This window comes from Pimephales promelas, chromosome 4, assembly GCF_988280905.1.
Source record: "Pimephales promelas chromosome 4, fPimPro1.hap1.1, whole genome shotgun sequence".
NCBI classification, from domain to species: Eukaryota; Metazoa; Chordata; class Actinopteri; order Cypriniformes; family Leuciscidae; genus Pimephales; species Pimephales promelas.
Genome location: NC_142772.1, coordinates 40309682 through 40326614, shown reverse-complemented (window position 1 = coordinate 40326614; position 16933 = coordinate 40309682). Strand labels below are relative to the sequence as shown.

General features: G+C 39.0%; 1 protein-coding gene across 1 annotated transcript in view; it reads right to left on the bottom strand.

The window, feature by feature from the left end:
- Positions 1-5183: 5183 nt before the first annotated feature.
- The window catches only part of aacs (acetoacetyl-CoA synthetase), a 34704-nt gene continuing 22954 nt past the window's right edge, over positions 5184-16933 (bottom strand). Inside the window, exons 11-18 of the mRNA XM_039659304.2 lie at positions 14596-14660; positions 12592-12714; positions 9116-9229; positions 8669-8794; positions 8069-8138; positions 7861-7919; positions 6128-6330; positions 5184-6012 (exon numbers count right to left, since the gene is read on the bottom strand). Of these exons, the coding sequence (XP_039515238.1) occupies positions 5875-6012; positions 6128-6330; positions 7861-7919; positions 8069-8138; positions 8669-8794; positions 9116-9229; positions 12592-12714; positions 14596-14660 (898 nt within the window). The 3' untranslated portion in view covers positions 5184-5874. The remainder of the gene's footprint in view (positions 6013-6127; positions 6331-7860; positions 7920-8068; positions 8139-8668; positions 8795-9115; positions 9230-12591; positions 12715-14595; positions 14661-16933) is intronic.

Here is a 16933-nt window from a genome sequence, read left to right as displayed (position 1 = left end):
GTGCCCGCTGACATTTGGCCTCATTCACAAGGAAACTTAACCAGCTCAATATTTAAACCTTAACATTGTCACGGTGTGATGCAGAAGAAGAGGAGTCCAAAGTTCCAATGCAAAACATTTACTTACAACAAACTCAACAGACAGGCAGAGGAAACACACAACTGGTAAGATGTGACACATGACATGAAGATAGGCAGACAAGTCCAATGAAAAGAAACTAAACAGAACACAACTGTGACATTACTCCCCCCTCCAGTAGGACGCGCCATAGATAGACCAACTGCGGAGGCAGGGGAGGGTAGACAGAAGGCAGGGGATGAGCCATGGAGGAGGCAGGGCTGACCATAGATATCATATATTATAGAGACTAGATACCCTTGGCCGCTGGAAACCGAGAAATCCGGCCGCCATCTTGAACCGGTCGTATTCGACGAAGATGATTAGGTCACGCCGCGACCGGACGGCTATCGAAAACAGCGTGCATCACTCTCACAGCTCCCTCAGCAGAGGCGGCTGGAGCAGTGTAGTTTACCGCCAACGAGCCCGTCACACGACCCGCTCGCCTGTACCCAAAAGCCGTTTTTATGGCTACTCTCAAAAAGAGCATCATGTCTGTGTTTCTGGCTCATGCCGAAGGTGTCTTAAATGTAGGAAAAGTGCCCACTTCCTAGTGCCCACCTCTACACATAAGCACGGCCCGTTTCCCTCTACTAGAGAGAACCGAGGTTACGTTAAGTAACAGAGTGTCGTTTTTCCACAATGCTGTGATTTATCAAAAGATGACTTAACGGGAAGCAGGGACGTCCTTCATCACACCGCTCCCCCTCTGTGTTTTTGTCAGACCCTGTCTCCTTTTTCCCATCTGCTCCAAAATGAATACCCCCTACCTTTCCATTTAAACACACTCACACTTAGATGTAAAACGCTCTCTGCAAGTGGCCAGTCGGCAGATTACATGTTGAGCAGAGGCAATTTGCTGACAGACAAGCCAGAACATTTCAATCATCTCTAGAAAGACGGGTGACAATACTTCACACAGACTCGCGCACCTGACCCTCCGGTCCTCTCTTCTCATCCTCCTTCAATGAGCCTCAAAATTGAATCCGCACAAATTTGTCTCGTCTTTTCTTACTACAAATGATGACATTCATATGGGGATGGTGTTGTCTGATCTTTGAAACCTTTCATTTAAGTTCAGGCTGTCTCTCTCTCTCTCTCTCTCTCTCTCTCTCTCTCTCTCTCTCTCTCTCACAGATAGGATTTCATTTTGATCATCACATTGAAAACATCAGGGTGGAGAGTGAGATGAATCTGTTTTCAAATGAGGCAGCCACAGCATCTCACTGCACCTTTTATTTTTGAGAGGGGTTCTGGGATCATGCTGTGACAGGCGGTCGAAATGTACTCTATGTTTTACTCTAAGTTTAAGAGAATAGTAATAAACCTTCCACCTGCTTCCAAAAGGGTACCAAAAAGATTTACCATTACATACACCCACCTAACGGATTATTAGGAACACTTGTTCAATTTCTCATTAATGCAATTATCTAATCAACCAAGCACATGGCAGTCGCTTCAATGTATTTAGGGGTGTGATCCTGGTCAAGACAATCTCCTGAAATCCAAACTGAAAGTCAGAATGGGAAAGAAAGTTGATTTAAGAAATTTTGAGTTTGGCATGGTTGTTGGTGCCAGACGGGCCGGTCTGAGTATTTCACAATCTGCTCAGTTTCTAGGGTTTACAAAGAATGGTATGAAAAGGGAAAAACATCCAGTATGCGGCAGTCCTGTGGGCAAAAATGCCTTGTTGATGCTAGTAAAATGGGCCGATTGATTCAAGCTGATATGAGAGCAAATTTGACTGAAATAACCACTCGTTACAACCGAGGTATGCAGCAAAGCATTTCTGAAGCCACAATACACACAACCTTGAGACACATGGGTGCCACTCATCTCCACTACAAATAGGAAAAAGAGGCAACAATTTGGACAGTTCAAGACTGGAAAAATGTTGCCTGGTTGCCTTGATTTCTGTTGAGACATTCAGATGGTAGAGTTAGAATTTGAGGTAAACAGAATGAGAACATGGATCCATCATGCCTTGTTACCACTGTGCAGGCTGGTGGTGGTGGTGTAATGTGTGGGGGATGTTTTCTTGGCACACTTTAGTGCCAATTAAGCATTGTTTAAATGCCATGGCCTATCTGAGCATTGTTTCTGACCATGTGCATCCCTTTATGGCCACAATGTCCATCCTCTGATGGCTACTTCCAGCAGGATAATGCACCATGTCACAAAGCTCGAATCATTTCAAATTGGTTTCTTGAACATGACAATGAGTTCACTGTCAAATGCCACCCACAGTCACCAGATCTCAACCCAATAGCAGACATCCCAAGTCTCCCGGAAGTTCCGGAAGTCTCCCGCATATTGATAGCGTCTCCCTGATGCCCGCAAATTAGTTAAAATCTCCCGGAATCTAGAGCGAGATAGAACAACATCTTAATACATCTCAAATACTTTATTTATTTTAATAATTTAAAAAAAATATGACATATTTACATAAAATATGTTAATAAATTATATGGTCACTAATAAATATAAATTATATATATATATATATATATATATATATATACACAATTGCAGTTCGCAGTTACTATAGATTTGTTGGCTGCAAATCCATAATACGAATCTTCCATTCCATCACATCCCAAATGTTGGGGGACTGGTATTGAGATCTGTTGACCGTGAAGTTTATTTATACAGAGTATAGTGCAATCAGAAGACAGGTCATGAAGAAATGGACATGGTCAGCAATAATTCTCAGGTTGGTTGTGGCGTTTAAATGATCCTTGGTTTGTACAAAGGGATCCAAAGTGCCAAGAAAATTCTTTCCACAACATTACACCACCACATGGATCCATGCTTTCAATTTTTTTTCACCACATTCTAACCCATGTTGTCGCAGCAAAAATAGGGACTCATCTGACCAGGCAACATTTTTCCAATCTTCTATTGCCCAATTTTGGTGAGCCCATGAAAATTACAGCCTCGGTTTCCTGTCAGGAATGACACCCGGTGTGTCTTCTGCTGCTGTTGTAACCCAGCTTCAAGATTCGATGTGTGGAGTTTTCAGAGATGTTCAAACCAGTTCGGCCATTCTCCTCTGACTTCAACAAAGCATTTATGCCCACAGAACTGCCACTCATTGGATATTTTCTCTTTTTTTGGTCCATTCTCATGTACACACACACACACACACACACTCTCTCTCTCTCTCTTTAATCATCCGACTGATCAAAGCAAGCATAAAAATAAAACTGCAAATCATGCGAGATAAATAAAACCACAGCAAGCCACAATAAATTCTTAGTTGTTTAATTAGTACTACAGTAAGCATCTTTATACACGAAATGCATCTATACTGCCAGTGGATATAACTGAAGCGGTCGGTCCATTGATATACAGTATATAGGCATAATATATTCATAACAAATATATTCTCAACTATTTTAGTAATCATTATTCACATTCAGCAAGTACAGTAATATTATTTCAAAGCAGGAATATTACGATAGCCACTGAGAAGGAAGCACCTTTCATTTACTAGTAGTACATCAAATACATTTATTGTAATACAATACATCAAGAAAAATTATTTCCAGTATTTCTGTTTCCATATATCAAAAAGGAAAATAAAACAACACTGTAATACAATGGAATCAATTTCCATGGAATGTTAATGAATGTTGGGGGACAAAAATGTTTGTGAGAAGCGATAACGTACAGCAAAATCCACAGTTGACGATCAATAAATAAGGATTTGGTAGCTTTCCTAATGTCCACAGTCCCAGACCAGAAAAGTTCTGTCAGCAACACTGAGCAGATATGGGGCATATGGTGGCACAAGGGTGGGCATGAGGTGAAACAGACCCGTCCCTGCTTGTCTGAGGCGGAAATAAGGACTGATTTAATTCAAGCAATCTGCACAACTGCTTGCCATCTGCACCCCTATACCAAATGATTTCAATTTGGAAGAAAATAAGCCTTTTAAAGGGCCAGGCCACCCTTTTGAGTTTCATTACGTCTAGCCACACTACAGCGATCACATATAAAAAACATGGTTTAAGTCTGTAGTGCATAGTTTCTTTAAGGAAAACAAGTTAGGGGTCCTCACTGAGGTCAAATGGATTTACTCACAGGTTAAACATGTAGTAAACCCAGATTACGTTACCTGAACTAAATAGACCCATGTTTACAACAAGACGCCTTGCAGCCCAAAAACTTGCCTGAAAGGAAAGAAAAAAGACATCAATACTGCTCTCTGTTGTAAACAACTGCTGAAATAACATTACTAGAACATGATTTTTAAATTATATTAAAAGCGCGGGACATTTTCTGGCTTTTGTTGTGAGCGTTTGTAGCATATCCCCTCTCGGTATCACCAAAAAAGTATTTTCTGGATGGTGGCTTGTTCACAGCTTTTGTGAAATATGTTGATAAATGTCTCCGTGATATGCTGCAAAGCAAGTATAAATGCATCATCAGTACACGTCTAACAGCTTGATTCTTATCCAAGATAAATCGATATTTTCTATTTTTTGTTGCGTTTCTAGTTTACAACTCTGCCCAGAATTCTTCCCTTTACTATTAAACCTTATGTTCTAAAAATGTAATATTATGAGGTTATCCGGATATCATGTCATTGAAATGGTCTTGCTGACTTTCAAAACCTCAAACAACAAACAAACGCAACTTTTACAACGTTTATTGAGTTGGAACGTGATGGAGGAGTTTCTCGTGGGAAATGCCTACAGTGACAGTCCCTGGATGTGCTGATATGATGAAATAGATTGTTAGATGTGTTTGGGGATGACAAAGATAAAGCTATATACTGTACCAAAGAATGGATCAGAGAATCAAGATGAGCTTCAGTTGTTGATGAAAACATTTCGCAACTTGATATAAGGCATACCGAAAGAGAGACCAAATAGAGTCATTGTGAAGGCGGCATCTAGTGTTGCACACGACATGCAGAATCAAATATATACAGTTTATATGTAAAAATATACAGAACTCTTTTTGGCCAGAGAGCTACATAAGCTTAAATTCAAATCTACACTCAGTGGACAACAGAGTGTAGTTCTGGACAGTATAATATACTATACAAATACAGCAGATGTGATGAATCACTATTTACTGATAGGATATCGTTCAAAAATACAAATATGGCCTAGTTTCCAGACAGGAAGTCAGGCTTTTGAGGGACAAACATTTTGTAATTCAGATACCAGCGGGGAAAATACTTTGAGTTTCCAGCAAACAGTTGGTTTAATGGTTTAACCTTAAATCCAGAACATTCAGTAACATATCACTGTATATGACTCATATAGACATATGAGCATTAAGTGTCATTTTATAGCCTCAAAACATACATGGCCAGATTTCCATACACCTTCATTAAGGTTAAAGTGACATTGTATCGAAATACGAGAGGTAAAATATGGGACTGACATTTACGGTAAATTAAGATAACAGATTTGGGAATTGTTTGTCATGTCTTGGGAATAACGCTTGGTGGACGCAATGACAGAAGCAGATAAAATGTCCCTTTAAGATCCAAGCTGGAATTTCATAAAATGGCACTCTCAACTTTCTACCCAAGAGCAACCCAGTTACACTTTTGAGGAAGTATGGTGTGTACAGACTCACTCCATTGGTACCAGCGGCTAGCTGAATTTGAGTAGGAGCCGCAACGTGCAGAAAACCTTGATGTTTGAAAGCTCTATAAATTCCTTCAGATTTTCCAGCATTGTCCAGAGAATCCGAACCCTTCAAAGACAGAAGCACTGGACCTTCAGGAGTTGTTGTTCAGAAGTTTTGGAGTTCAGGCAGGTTCTTGTAGAGGTCCAAAGAGTCTGGGTTTGAGAAGGCCCCTCGCTGAGTGACTTCCTTACCTGCGACCACCTGCTTTACTGCAACTTCAACCTTCTTTCCGCTAATAGTGTACTACAGGCGAAGGAAATGTAAAGTCAATCAGACGGAAAAGCTCAGAAAATAAAGCAGAGAAAGGACAAGTGAGAGAATGGCTACAAAAAAAGAAGAAAAGTGCAAGTGTGCTTACCGGGATGTCTTTGGTTTCCAGGATCAATGCTGGGACATGTCGGGCAGAAAGAGCTACTCTGATAGCCTTGCGGATCTTCCCCACCAGCTCTTCACTGAAGGTCTTATTGGGTCCCATCTTTAAGAACAGAATCACTCTCTCTTCTCCGTCACTGTTGTACTGAGGGACACAAAGACTGTCGGACACTTCCTCGAAGGCTTCCACTGGAAGAAGAGAGGACATAACAAGGGTTTTGAACACCGTCAAATTATGATCTTAGCACATTCTAAATAATTATATATGCGATAATTATTTTCATGTCATGGCTGCTGATAATCGATTTTAAAATTCCGACTTGTGTATTTCTAATTTGGCATCACAACAATATAATGTACAATACTATTTGGTTTTATTAAAACTCTTGTGCTTTTAAATTTTAACTTTAGGTGAGATTTGGTGACAGCAAAGGTAATAAAAAAATAATTGAAATAAGCATACAAAATTAAATATTTAATATCGACCAACATCATCTGACATTGGCCAATACATTTCAATATACACTACCGTTTTTTTAAAGAAATTGACACTTTCAGCAAGTGTTAAAATGTGATCAAATGATTTCCATTTCAAATAAAACCTGTTCTTTTCATCAAATAAGAAAAAGAAATGTTCCACAAAAATGAAGCAGCATAAATGTTTTCAAAATTAATAAGAATAAATGTTTCTTGAGTACCAAATCAGCATATTATAATTATTGAAGGATCATGTGACACTGTACACTGGAGTGATGGCAGTTGAAATATCAGCTTTGCCATCACAGTTATAAATGACATTTATAAATATATTTTAAAAAAAATACAAAACAGGTCATTTATAATAATACTTCATAATATTACATTTTTACTGTATTTTTGATTAAATAAAAATGCAACCTTATAAGAATAAGACATCTTTCAAAAACATTAAAGTACATACTGACCTCAAACTTTTGAACGGTAGCATATATGAACTTATAACCATTATGATACCAATATGTGGTCTATTTTGAAAAAAGGGCTTGGTGGATGTCAACATACTTCATATACAGTGTTGGGAAAGTTCACTTTCTACGTGAACTAGTTCAAAGTTCAGTTCACATTTTAAAATGAACTAGTTCAGTTCATAGTTCATTCTTCAAAAAATGAAGTAGTTCATTCATAGTTCTATTTGTCCATATGTGTGAGCTTTTTTATTATTATTATTGCCACAGCCTAAATACAACCACATACAACAATTATTTTATCGACGGGTAAAGTTTGCAAAGAAATGTAAGATTTTTCTATCCTCACTGACCTCGTCATAACCCGTCATAACCCATAACCCATCATAACCCGGCCGACTCTGGTGTCTTGTGTTGCCAGATTCGGTGTTTTTTCACTACATATTAAGGCATGTTTACGTGTTTTAGCCGGGTTTTCGCCTGGAAGGCTCTATAGAAATCTGGCACCCTACTGTACGAAGTCAAACTGAGAGAGCGTGCGTTCACAGACACCAGAATGAATGTGTTCACAGTAACGTTCATCAGGCAGTAATACACTACGCTGAGTTCACGTTCGCCCAAAATATGAACTGTTGTTCATTGAACGCGTTCAGGCACAACACTGTTCATATAAAACAATCTACTGTAGTTAAAAAGACTTGTGAATCTAGTCTGCTCCAAACCAGCTCAAATTAGTCTACTCATTTCAGGAAGAAGTGTGATGTTTATTTCTCACCAATGTTATAAATTTCGGAGCTCCCAAACCGAACACCATTAGGATTTAAAGTTCCATCACTGAAAATAAAAAAAGCAGTATATGATTTAGGAGCATAACTAATCTCAGAGTATCACCGTACAACAACACAGCAATATTATAAGAATCCAAGCAGAAACTAGAGAAGATGATCAAAATCTGCAAAACAACAAAACAAAGTGAAACGTACCTTCGCCCCAGCATGACGACTCCTCCCGTTTTTGGATTTATCTTACAGTAATCGCCATGGGCCCAGAATCCTGAATGAGGAGGTACAATTAAACGCATAGAGAAGGATGAAACAAATAGCTAGAGAAGGCATCATCTATGGTGCATCTAAGCAGAGATGTCTGACCGCTGGCAGGCTGAGAGCGCTAATGAAGCTGAACTGCCCTGATTGGCCTTTTCCTACTTCTCCAAACTGACAGCAATAAGGCTTCAAGTAGATTTTTCTGGTGCTAACACAAGCTGTCAGGTTCTTTTTTCTCCCTTTCGCCCTCAGAAATCATTTAATCAATACAGCGGAAAAGCTGCAAGTGGCATGTTTGTTGCCTAAATCAAAGGGACGACTTGTTTGTTTTCTAAATCAGTCAGAAAACGCAAATCCCTGTGACCACTTCTCAACTCAAGCGCTTTGAAGGAAGGTAGCCGAGTGCATCTGTGAGTCTCTCTAGGCAATCAATGACTGCTTGAAGCAATGCATTCTGGACTGCTGCCTAAAACTGCTGTCTGTGGAGGCTGCTCACTAGGTTTTGAAACAGATATAGAGTGATGTCATGTGAAGGGTTACCTGGGAAGGTGGAAAAATAGGCTTTGTGGTATTTGCTGCCATTCTCGTCGTTCCAGAAATGAGTGGGCTGGCACGGGATGGGCTTTAAACACACCAGTTCGCCACTCTCTCCCCAAACAGGCTTACCTAAAAAACACACCATACAAAACAGCGTTATTGAACCTCCAAAGGAAGGGTTTTTAGAATGGTTAAGTTGTAACGTTAGGCAAAACACAAAGTACGGTATGTAAACCTTCTAAACGTTTTTTAAAAATCACAAATTTAATATACAAACTATAAAAAATAAAAACAGATTTGGAAAGGGCTTGAACCCAGCTTTGATATGGTCCCAAAACCTGTAATATGTCAAATTTCACCATGTGGTGGGTTTTTCCAGATCGCATCACATATACAGTATATAAAATGTCTTGAGCATAGAATCAGAGATAAACATGAGCTTTATCTCACCTTCACAGCTCCAGGACTCCACAGCCATACCCAGATTTCGGGCCTGAATTTCTCCTCTGTAAACGGGCACCGTCATGTTCTGACCCATGAAGCATGAAATGATGTCTGTGCCACCTGAGGAAACAGTAAAGATGTTAATATACAGTTTTAAAGGTGGTCAACATGTTCCATAATATAGGAAAGACACTTCTAAAACAAAGGGAACTGATGGGATGTTTTCATTCATGCAAACTTCTTGTTGGCATAGTTTTCTGGTAGCTTTGTTCACCTGCCTTCATTTATATATAGATCGCAGTTCCCATACTGCAGCCCTTCCTTATTGATTTGTTTATCAGACATGAACAAAAGGAACAAGCTAAACAAAGGTGCTCAGTTTGGTCCAACAACCTCAGGTCTTTCTTTAAGAATGAAACTGGTCCACATGATACAAAAAAAGCTGTTTTGGTAGCCAAAAAAAGTAACTGGGAAGTAACTAAATAAATTCTAGTTAGGGTTATTATTAACCCTATTTATCAACCCAATTAATGTCATAATAATGCCAGCACAGACAAAAGTGGAGAGAGAGAGAGAGAAAAAAGATACTTGCAAATTGATATTGCGAGCCAAAAGAAAAACCGAGACAATCAATATTTCAAAATAATGAGGTTTCGTGAAAGAAAATGGAGAGGAGATGTCAAACGGACACCTGTGTAGATAAAAATAGGCCTCAGTAATTGACAAATGTAATGTTTGTAAAGTCAGATTATAAAAGAGACAGAAAATGGGAGAGAAATTCAAAAAAAGACAGAGAAAGGTTGCTGAGACAATACATGTATGTGTGTTTATGGGTGTATGTGACAGATGGTGGGTGATACTGGGGGGTCTATTGGATTCAGGTGATTCTGGGTGGCTGAAAGTGCTAAAGTTTCCTGCCAGCTGCCCCTCTGCACTCAGGAGTCTGGCTGGCACTGTGACAGGAGCAGCAGGAAACAAGCCTCGTCACATATGCTGCTCTGCCTGACATTGGGGTCAAGGTCAAATCTGCCTCGGGTTGGCAGAAGTCGCATATCTAAAGGGAGGAAGGGTTAGGACCCTGAGCCTGGACAAAGCGAATATCGTCTCAATATTTCACAGGCTATCAGAGATCAGGACCGAAGACGAGCATTGTGTATCTGAGCTGTTGTTTTCCAGCAGGCATCTTATGTAGCCTGACATTTCAAAAACCTCAGGAGTCAAGAAACGTCAGTCAAAGCCTTTTTCTGAAAAATTATGAGGCTCATGTGCTCTGCAAACATGTCAGAATTCAATGAGATTTGCTGTCATGGTATCAAATATGAGCCAAATGGCAAATCAAAAAGACATGCGCAAAAATGTCTTCTGAATGCATCAAAATCTCTCTATCACTATTTAAGAAAATAAGATTACATTGTCTATAATTTCAGACTCGCATATTGATCACCTTTTAACAGAAAAACGGAACATTTGATTACCATGGAAACCCTTAATGCCTGGTTCAGAATACACTATTTTTTTTGTCTGTTACGATAGTCACTGTGTCAGATTACGCGATTTTGACTCCTTAAATCTTGAGTCGTGGACAAGAAAGATGTCTGACTACACGTTGCTTCCTGACCAGTCATCGCGTGCCGTAACGACGCCCGTGATGTCATCTAGAAGGCGAAACTAGTAGCGAGTGACTTTCGGAAACCAACGTAAACAAACAATGGATGAAGCGGTGAGTGTTGTATTGGCTGTCAGTGTTCAGAAAAGAAAGAAAACCCGATGGGCTGTCAATCCTCCAAAGAGAAATTGAGGTAAAATATCGTTTTCTTACATATTTTACTTTTAGTTTTAACGTTAGCACCATCGTCTCTCTTTCGTTTCGCCATTTTTGAAAGTTGTGTACGGAAAAGCTTCTGTGCTCCTATTGGTCAACCTCATACATATGACGGAACCGTCCTGGACGACCGTTAAAAAAATTATTCATGCTAGTCTTTTTGTCGTGATGTCGTGAAGCATCGCAGACGTGACGCAGGTTATCGCCCACTATGACACACTATACGAGATGATACGATCAAATCTTGCCTCCCAACGCCTGTTGTCGTTTACGAATTCCCACGACACCCTAAGTCAAACGGATTGTACCAAAATCAGGCTAAAATCGTGTAATCTGAACCAGGCATAACGCTTAAACTTCTGTTGAGTGATGATGTACTGTTTTTTCGTAAATGAAAAACGGCTAATGACCAATCAGCATCAAGGACTGGAAAGCAGACTAAAAGACTAAAAATATCATGGCTGCAACTTAATATGTAATGATTCGTGCAGGAACAAGCGCTGCACACAAGTTGTTAAATAACAAATAGCTCTGAAAGGTTCAATCTGAATAACATGACTGTAGCAGGCTGCCGCTGACCTGCCATAAGAGCAAAGCTCGTCTGGTGAAACCGCAGGGAAAAACTGGGCACAGGTGGTGTGTGAGAGAAACATGCTGCGAGACCCCAGTCACAAACACACACTCATGCACACAAAATCAGCAGTCCACCACAGCTGTTAACGCTGATGCTAATTTGTTTCCACAGGGCCCTGCAGGCATGAGATCACACTGTGAAACACACACGCACACACCATACTATCAAGAAGAGCTGGAGTGCTGATCATTGGAAGGAAAATTAAGAATGGGCTGATTAGAAAAGGATAGAAAAATTGTGAAAGATTATGTGTATTTTCAGTCATCTTTAGTCAGATGCATTTACATTGCGACAGTGCCTCAGATGCAATTAACTCTAATCTGTGTCTGTAAAAAAAGGTGAACCAAATAACCCATACAGAGGTATGGCCCATAGTCAAGTCAAGTCTATTTGTGAAGCGCTTTTCACAATACAGATTGCATCAAAGCAGCTTCACAGTATCAATCAAAACATAATAATGTTCATTTCTTAGTGGAAAAACATCCAAGTTTGGTAGAGCTGATCAAGGGTATTACTGATTGGTTAATTAATTTGAATATCCCCAACTGAGCAAGCCAAAGGCAACAGTGGCAAGGAACCGAAAAACTCCATCAAGTGACCTAATGGTGTCCTAAACTCCATCAGGTGACCCAATGGAGAAAGAAAAAACCTTGGGAAAACCCAGGCTCAGTCGGGGGCCAGTTCTCCTGTGGCGTTTATGAACTAGAGGCCGGATTTACAGTAACTGTAAGGTAAAAATGTATATGAATGTCTCTAAACAGACTTTAAACGTGAACCTGCGATAAACGCTGATGGCGTTCACACGTGCATTAAGAATTGATTCTACAGTTATGTGCGTTTTAATATATGTGCAGAGGTTTGTAAATCCCTACAAAACCATCCCTGAACAAAGTACTTTTCTTGTCTATAAATTTGATACAGAATTTTGTTTTATTTGATCACTTTGGGGTAGGTTATTTAAGGAATGAATGGGGAAGTTGCAATCCATTGCAATGAAATAAAAGAGGAAAAGAAAAGAGAGCCCACCTGATATGGATCCCAGCAGCACATTGTTCTTAATACAGCTGTACACATACTCGTAGCTCTGGGGCTTCAGTGGAGATCCTGTAGACAGGAGTGTGTGAAGCGTCTGCAGGTTGTGTGTGTTTGCTGCAAATGGACAAGTACAACAAAATGTATAAGTGAAGAGATTAAACAATAACAATGTTAATTAAATTTAGCATTTACTGAACTACTACACATTGCAAGGCATCAAAAGAAGATGAAAAATATTGGGCACACACACATGTATATAAACATTTAAATTCAGAATAGTAGATAGTAGAACAGTAGATATATAGACTAACCATACATATGTCTATGCAACCTCATAAACATTTTAAATGAAATTAAAACAATTTAAAAAGTAAAGCGTTTTAATAGGCTCCGATTTCTGAAATCCAAGTATAATTTATTTAGACAGATTTAAGCCTGGACGCAGATGGGTATGGCTCGCAGTGATCAGAATTATAAACCACATTAAACTGTGCTTAAATGTATGCAGGAGACATGCCAAGCCACCCATCTGGGGTCCTGTGTAGAGAGGGTCTCTAGCCCCGTTATCAGAGCCAGTGCCACACCCCACAGGCTAACAGGTGTCGCTCTGAAATGTCAAGCAGCCAAAGGGAGCAGCAGAGGGCCAGGAAGCACATCTCTGACCTCCAACACACACAGTCCTCTGAACCACACGCATGCAAAACAAATAAATCCCCCAACTCCTCACACACACCAAGAGCTTCATCTTTAAAGATGACATCAATTGCCATTCAAAAAGCATTTAACTTCTACATTTCATGTAGATAAAGACAATATTTAGCAGGAAATATTGTAAGGCATGATTTGTTTTTGTTTTTGATATTTAATTGGACTGTGAAAAGATTTTTTAATGAGTTGATTTGTAATATTTATTGTTTTAATTGAATATAAATATAATTTAATATTACTTTAATTTATTTCTTTTCCACTGCACAAGTTATTTAATTTATTTACTATTGATTTAAATGTCATTTTAATTTAATTTATATGAAATTACTGAAATATTAATTTAATTTACATTTATTTGCATTAAATTTAATGTTCAAAGCAACAGCTGTGTATAAGGGGTCAAGGTTTGGCTGGTTAGCATGGGCGTAACTAAATCTTTTTCCACAGATAGACATTCACAAGTAGCAGTGTATCCTGACTTGAGGAAAATAGGGTCGATTTTCATTTCAAGTTTTCGAGCTTCATTTCATTTTCAAGTTGTTGTTTTTTTAAATCGCCCTCATGGCAGACATTACAGATAAACCCCGTCTTCCACTGTAATTTGCATTTTAATTCACTTTCAGTTTGTCTCATTATTATTGAATATTCACAAGCACACACAAACGATATAGTGAATGAACCAGTAGCGTCTAGAGACTCCTGGGAAAGTGAGGAACAGCCTTAATTCTGAGCACACTTAAAAGTAAATTTGTAAATGTCAACAGGCAAGACAAAAACAACTGATGTGTCAAAAAAACAGAACTTTGCATTAGGCATTGCCATGTTAATGTAGCTTAATAGACCAGCATTGAATATAATAGAATAGCATTGTTCAATATATCATTAAAATGTAACAAACAACATTACTGGTTAAAAATCTTGAAGTAATGTTTAATTGAGAAATATTGGACTGCTGTGTGTAATGTTTTTTTTTTAATTTTGGTAATTTTTATATTAATATATACAATCGTTATATTAAACTTTACATAAAGCGGAGTGTTCAACAACATATTAATTTTGCTGCGGTATCAAAACTGATATTAAGAAATATGAAAAAAAAATGGTATTGGTAATGGCTACTGAAATATTGTATAGTGACAACCTTATTTACTCATCCTTTACTTTACCAAGAAGGCCCCATTGAGAGGGAGTCCCATTGAGAGGGAGTCCTGGAAGGAGAGTCCTATTGTGGATATTGGAAATAAAAAAAAGGGAGCGATGAGAGATGACAACCGTTCTGCAGCTCACCTGGTTTCAGATTTCTCTCCTCCAGAACAGAAAGCCATTTTGCTCCAGTCCCAAAAATTGTGATTCTGTGAAAAAGATGGATGTTAACATTAACAATAGTGTATATTTTGAATGTAAAAAATTAAAGACAAAAAGGGCAGTTTGCAAAAAGGAGGTGGGCCAACGTCCTTAAAGGGATACTCCACCGTTTTTTCATATTAAACTATGTTATTCCCTTAAAGGGATACTCCACTTTTTTTGGAAATAGGCTCATTTTACAACTCCCTCAGATTTAAACAGTTGAGTTTTACCGTTTTTGAATCAATTCAGCCAATTTTCTGATATTTAGAAGAATATCAGTAACCAGACCGTTTCTGGTCCCATTGATTTCCATAGGAAAAAAAATATACTATGGAAGTCAATGAGACCAGAAACTGGTTACTGATATTTTTCTAAATATAAGAAAATCGGCTGAATACATTCGAAAATGGTAAAACTCAACTGCTTAACTCTGGGGGAGTGGTAAAATGAGCCTATTTCCAAAAAAAAGTGGAGTATCCCTTTAACTAAGACGAGTTGATACATACCTCTGTCGTCTCAGTGCGTGCACTCAATCGTTCTGGCGCGCACACTTTGATCGCACTTAACTAGCCCAGTTCAGTCAATATGGGCCAAGCAGAGAAGCAACCAAACACCTCCACGTTTTCCTTATTTAAATACAGTTACACGAGGAGTGTAACTCGAACTAGGACGGTGACACAAAATAAAACGTTGTGCTTTTCTAAGCGTGTACAGTGGATAACTATATTGTATGGCAGAATACCACACCAAGTGCTTGGGAGCACTTCGACTCGGCGCAGTAATACCATCACTCGTGAAAAGTCCCCCCTCCCCCCTACAAATGATGATATTACTGCACCGAGTCTCAGTGCTCCCATGCACTTGCTGTGGTGTTCCGCCATGCAATATAGTCATCCACTTTACACATTTAGAAAAGTGCAACGTTTTATTTTGTGTCACCGTCCTAGGTCGAGTTACACTACTTGGCCCATATTGAATGAACTGGGCTATCAAAATGTCTCGAGCGATTGAGTTCACACACTGAGACGACAGAGGTATGTAATCAACTCGTCTTAGTTAAGGGAATAACATAGTTTAATATGTAAAAACAGTGGAGTATCCCTTAAAAGAACATGAGATGCATGTATCGCTGGTTGAGAAATCACTGCACTAGGCCACATCTCAGACAAACATGAAAACCACCGCAATCTAGATCTCCCCGCTTTAGAACAAAAAAGCAGAACACTTTCAGTGTCAATGAGGTGGAATTGATCTAAATGGTCTGTTGACCTGCAGAGGCCTCGGTCAGCCATCTCTTGATGGAATCACTCACGGCCAGAAATCAGAGGTGGGGGTCATGGCAGTGTAATATCTGAAGAGCACAGACAAGCTTAAATGCTGTCAACATGGTTGTGTTAGTGTAATCTCCATTTGTTTAGCACAGAGTTTCACTGATTACAGCAGAATTACAGTAGAACAAACGTACTACCATACAGGTTGTATAACACATGAAACTGCCAACCCAAATGTAATCAAAGCACAGCTCTAACTGCAAAAAATTTCAGAAAGCTGACGACAACCATGAGACCATTAATCTATAAACCCAGACATCTGCAAATCCACAGTATTATATGAAGAAGCGCTAATTGGACATTTGTTTTTTTAAATATATACATTTTTAATTCTCCTTTAATGGTCCATGAAAGAAAGAAGGGCATACAGCATTAAAACAAAAGGGTAAACGTTGCCTTAAAGGGATAGTTCACCCCCAAATTAAAATGAAGTATACATCAATTACTCCTTTTACGTTCAAAGAGGTTATCCATTCAAAACAGAGGGACACTGAGAACGTGTGGAATATTGTCAGGTAAAACTAACCTTTGTTTGTCTTAAAAAACATTATAAGCAGACTTAAGGGCAAAACCTGAACAAATAATGTGCAAAATATCAGAGGCTGCACATAAATGTAGTTAAGTATCCATCTAAACTTATTTGTCATTCTCTGTTTTTCTCTCTCTATAGTTTCCAAAAAGAGTCATCCTCGGTCTCGATAGATGTCATGACAACGTCCTGCTAGCGTGTGATTGGTGGCAGCTGGCAGGGCCTGGTTAGTAATGGGTCATTTAGGATGTAGAAAGAGCATTCGATACAAAATGAAATAGAACGTGATTTCACAACCAAGATATCAGTCAGGCGGAGGAAAAATGGAAAATCTGACAGTGCCCATCTAATGATATGACCAACCACTGATGTGTTCCTTCCATTTGCTTTCAAGTCATGAACCTCTGATTTACTACAT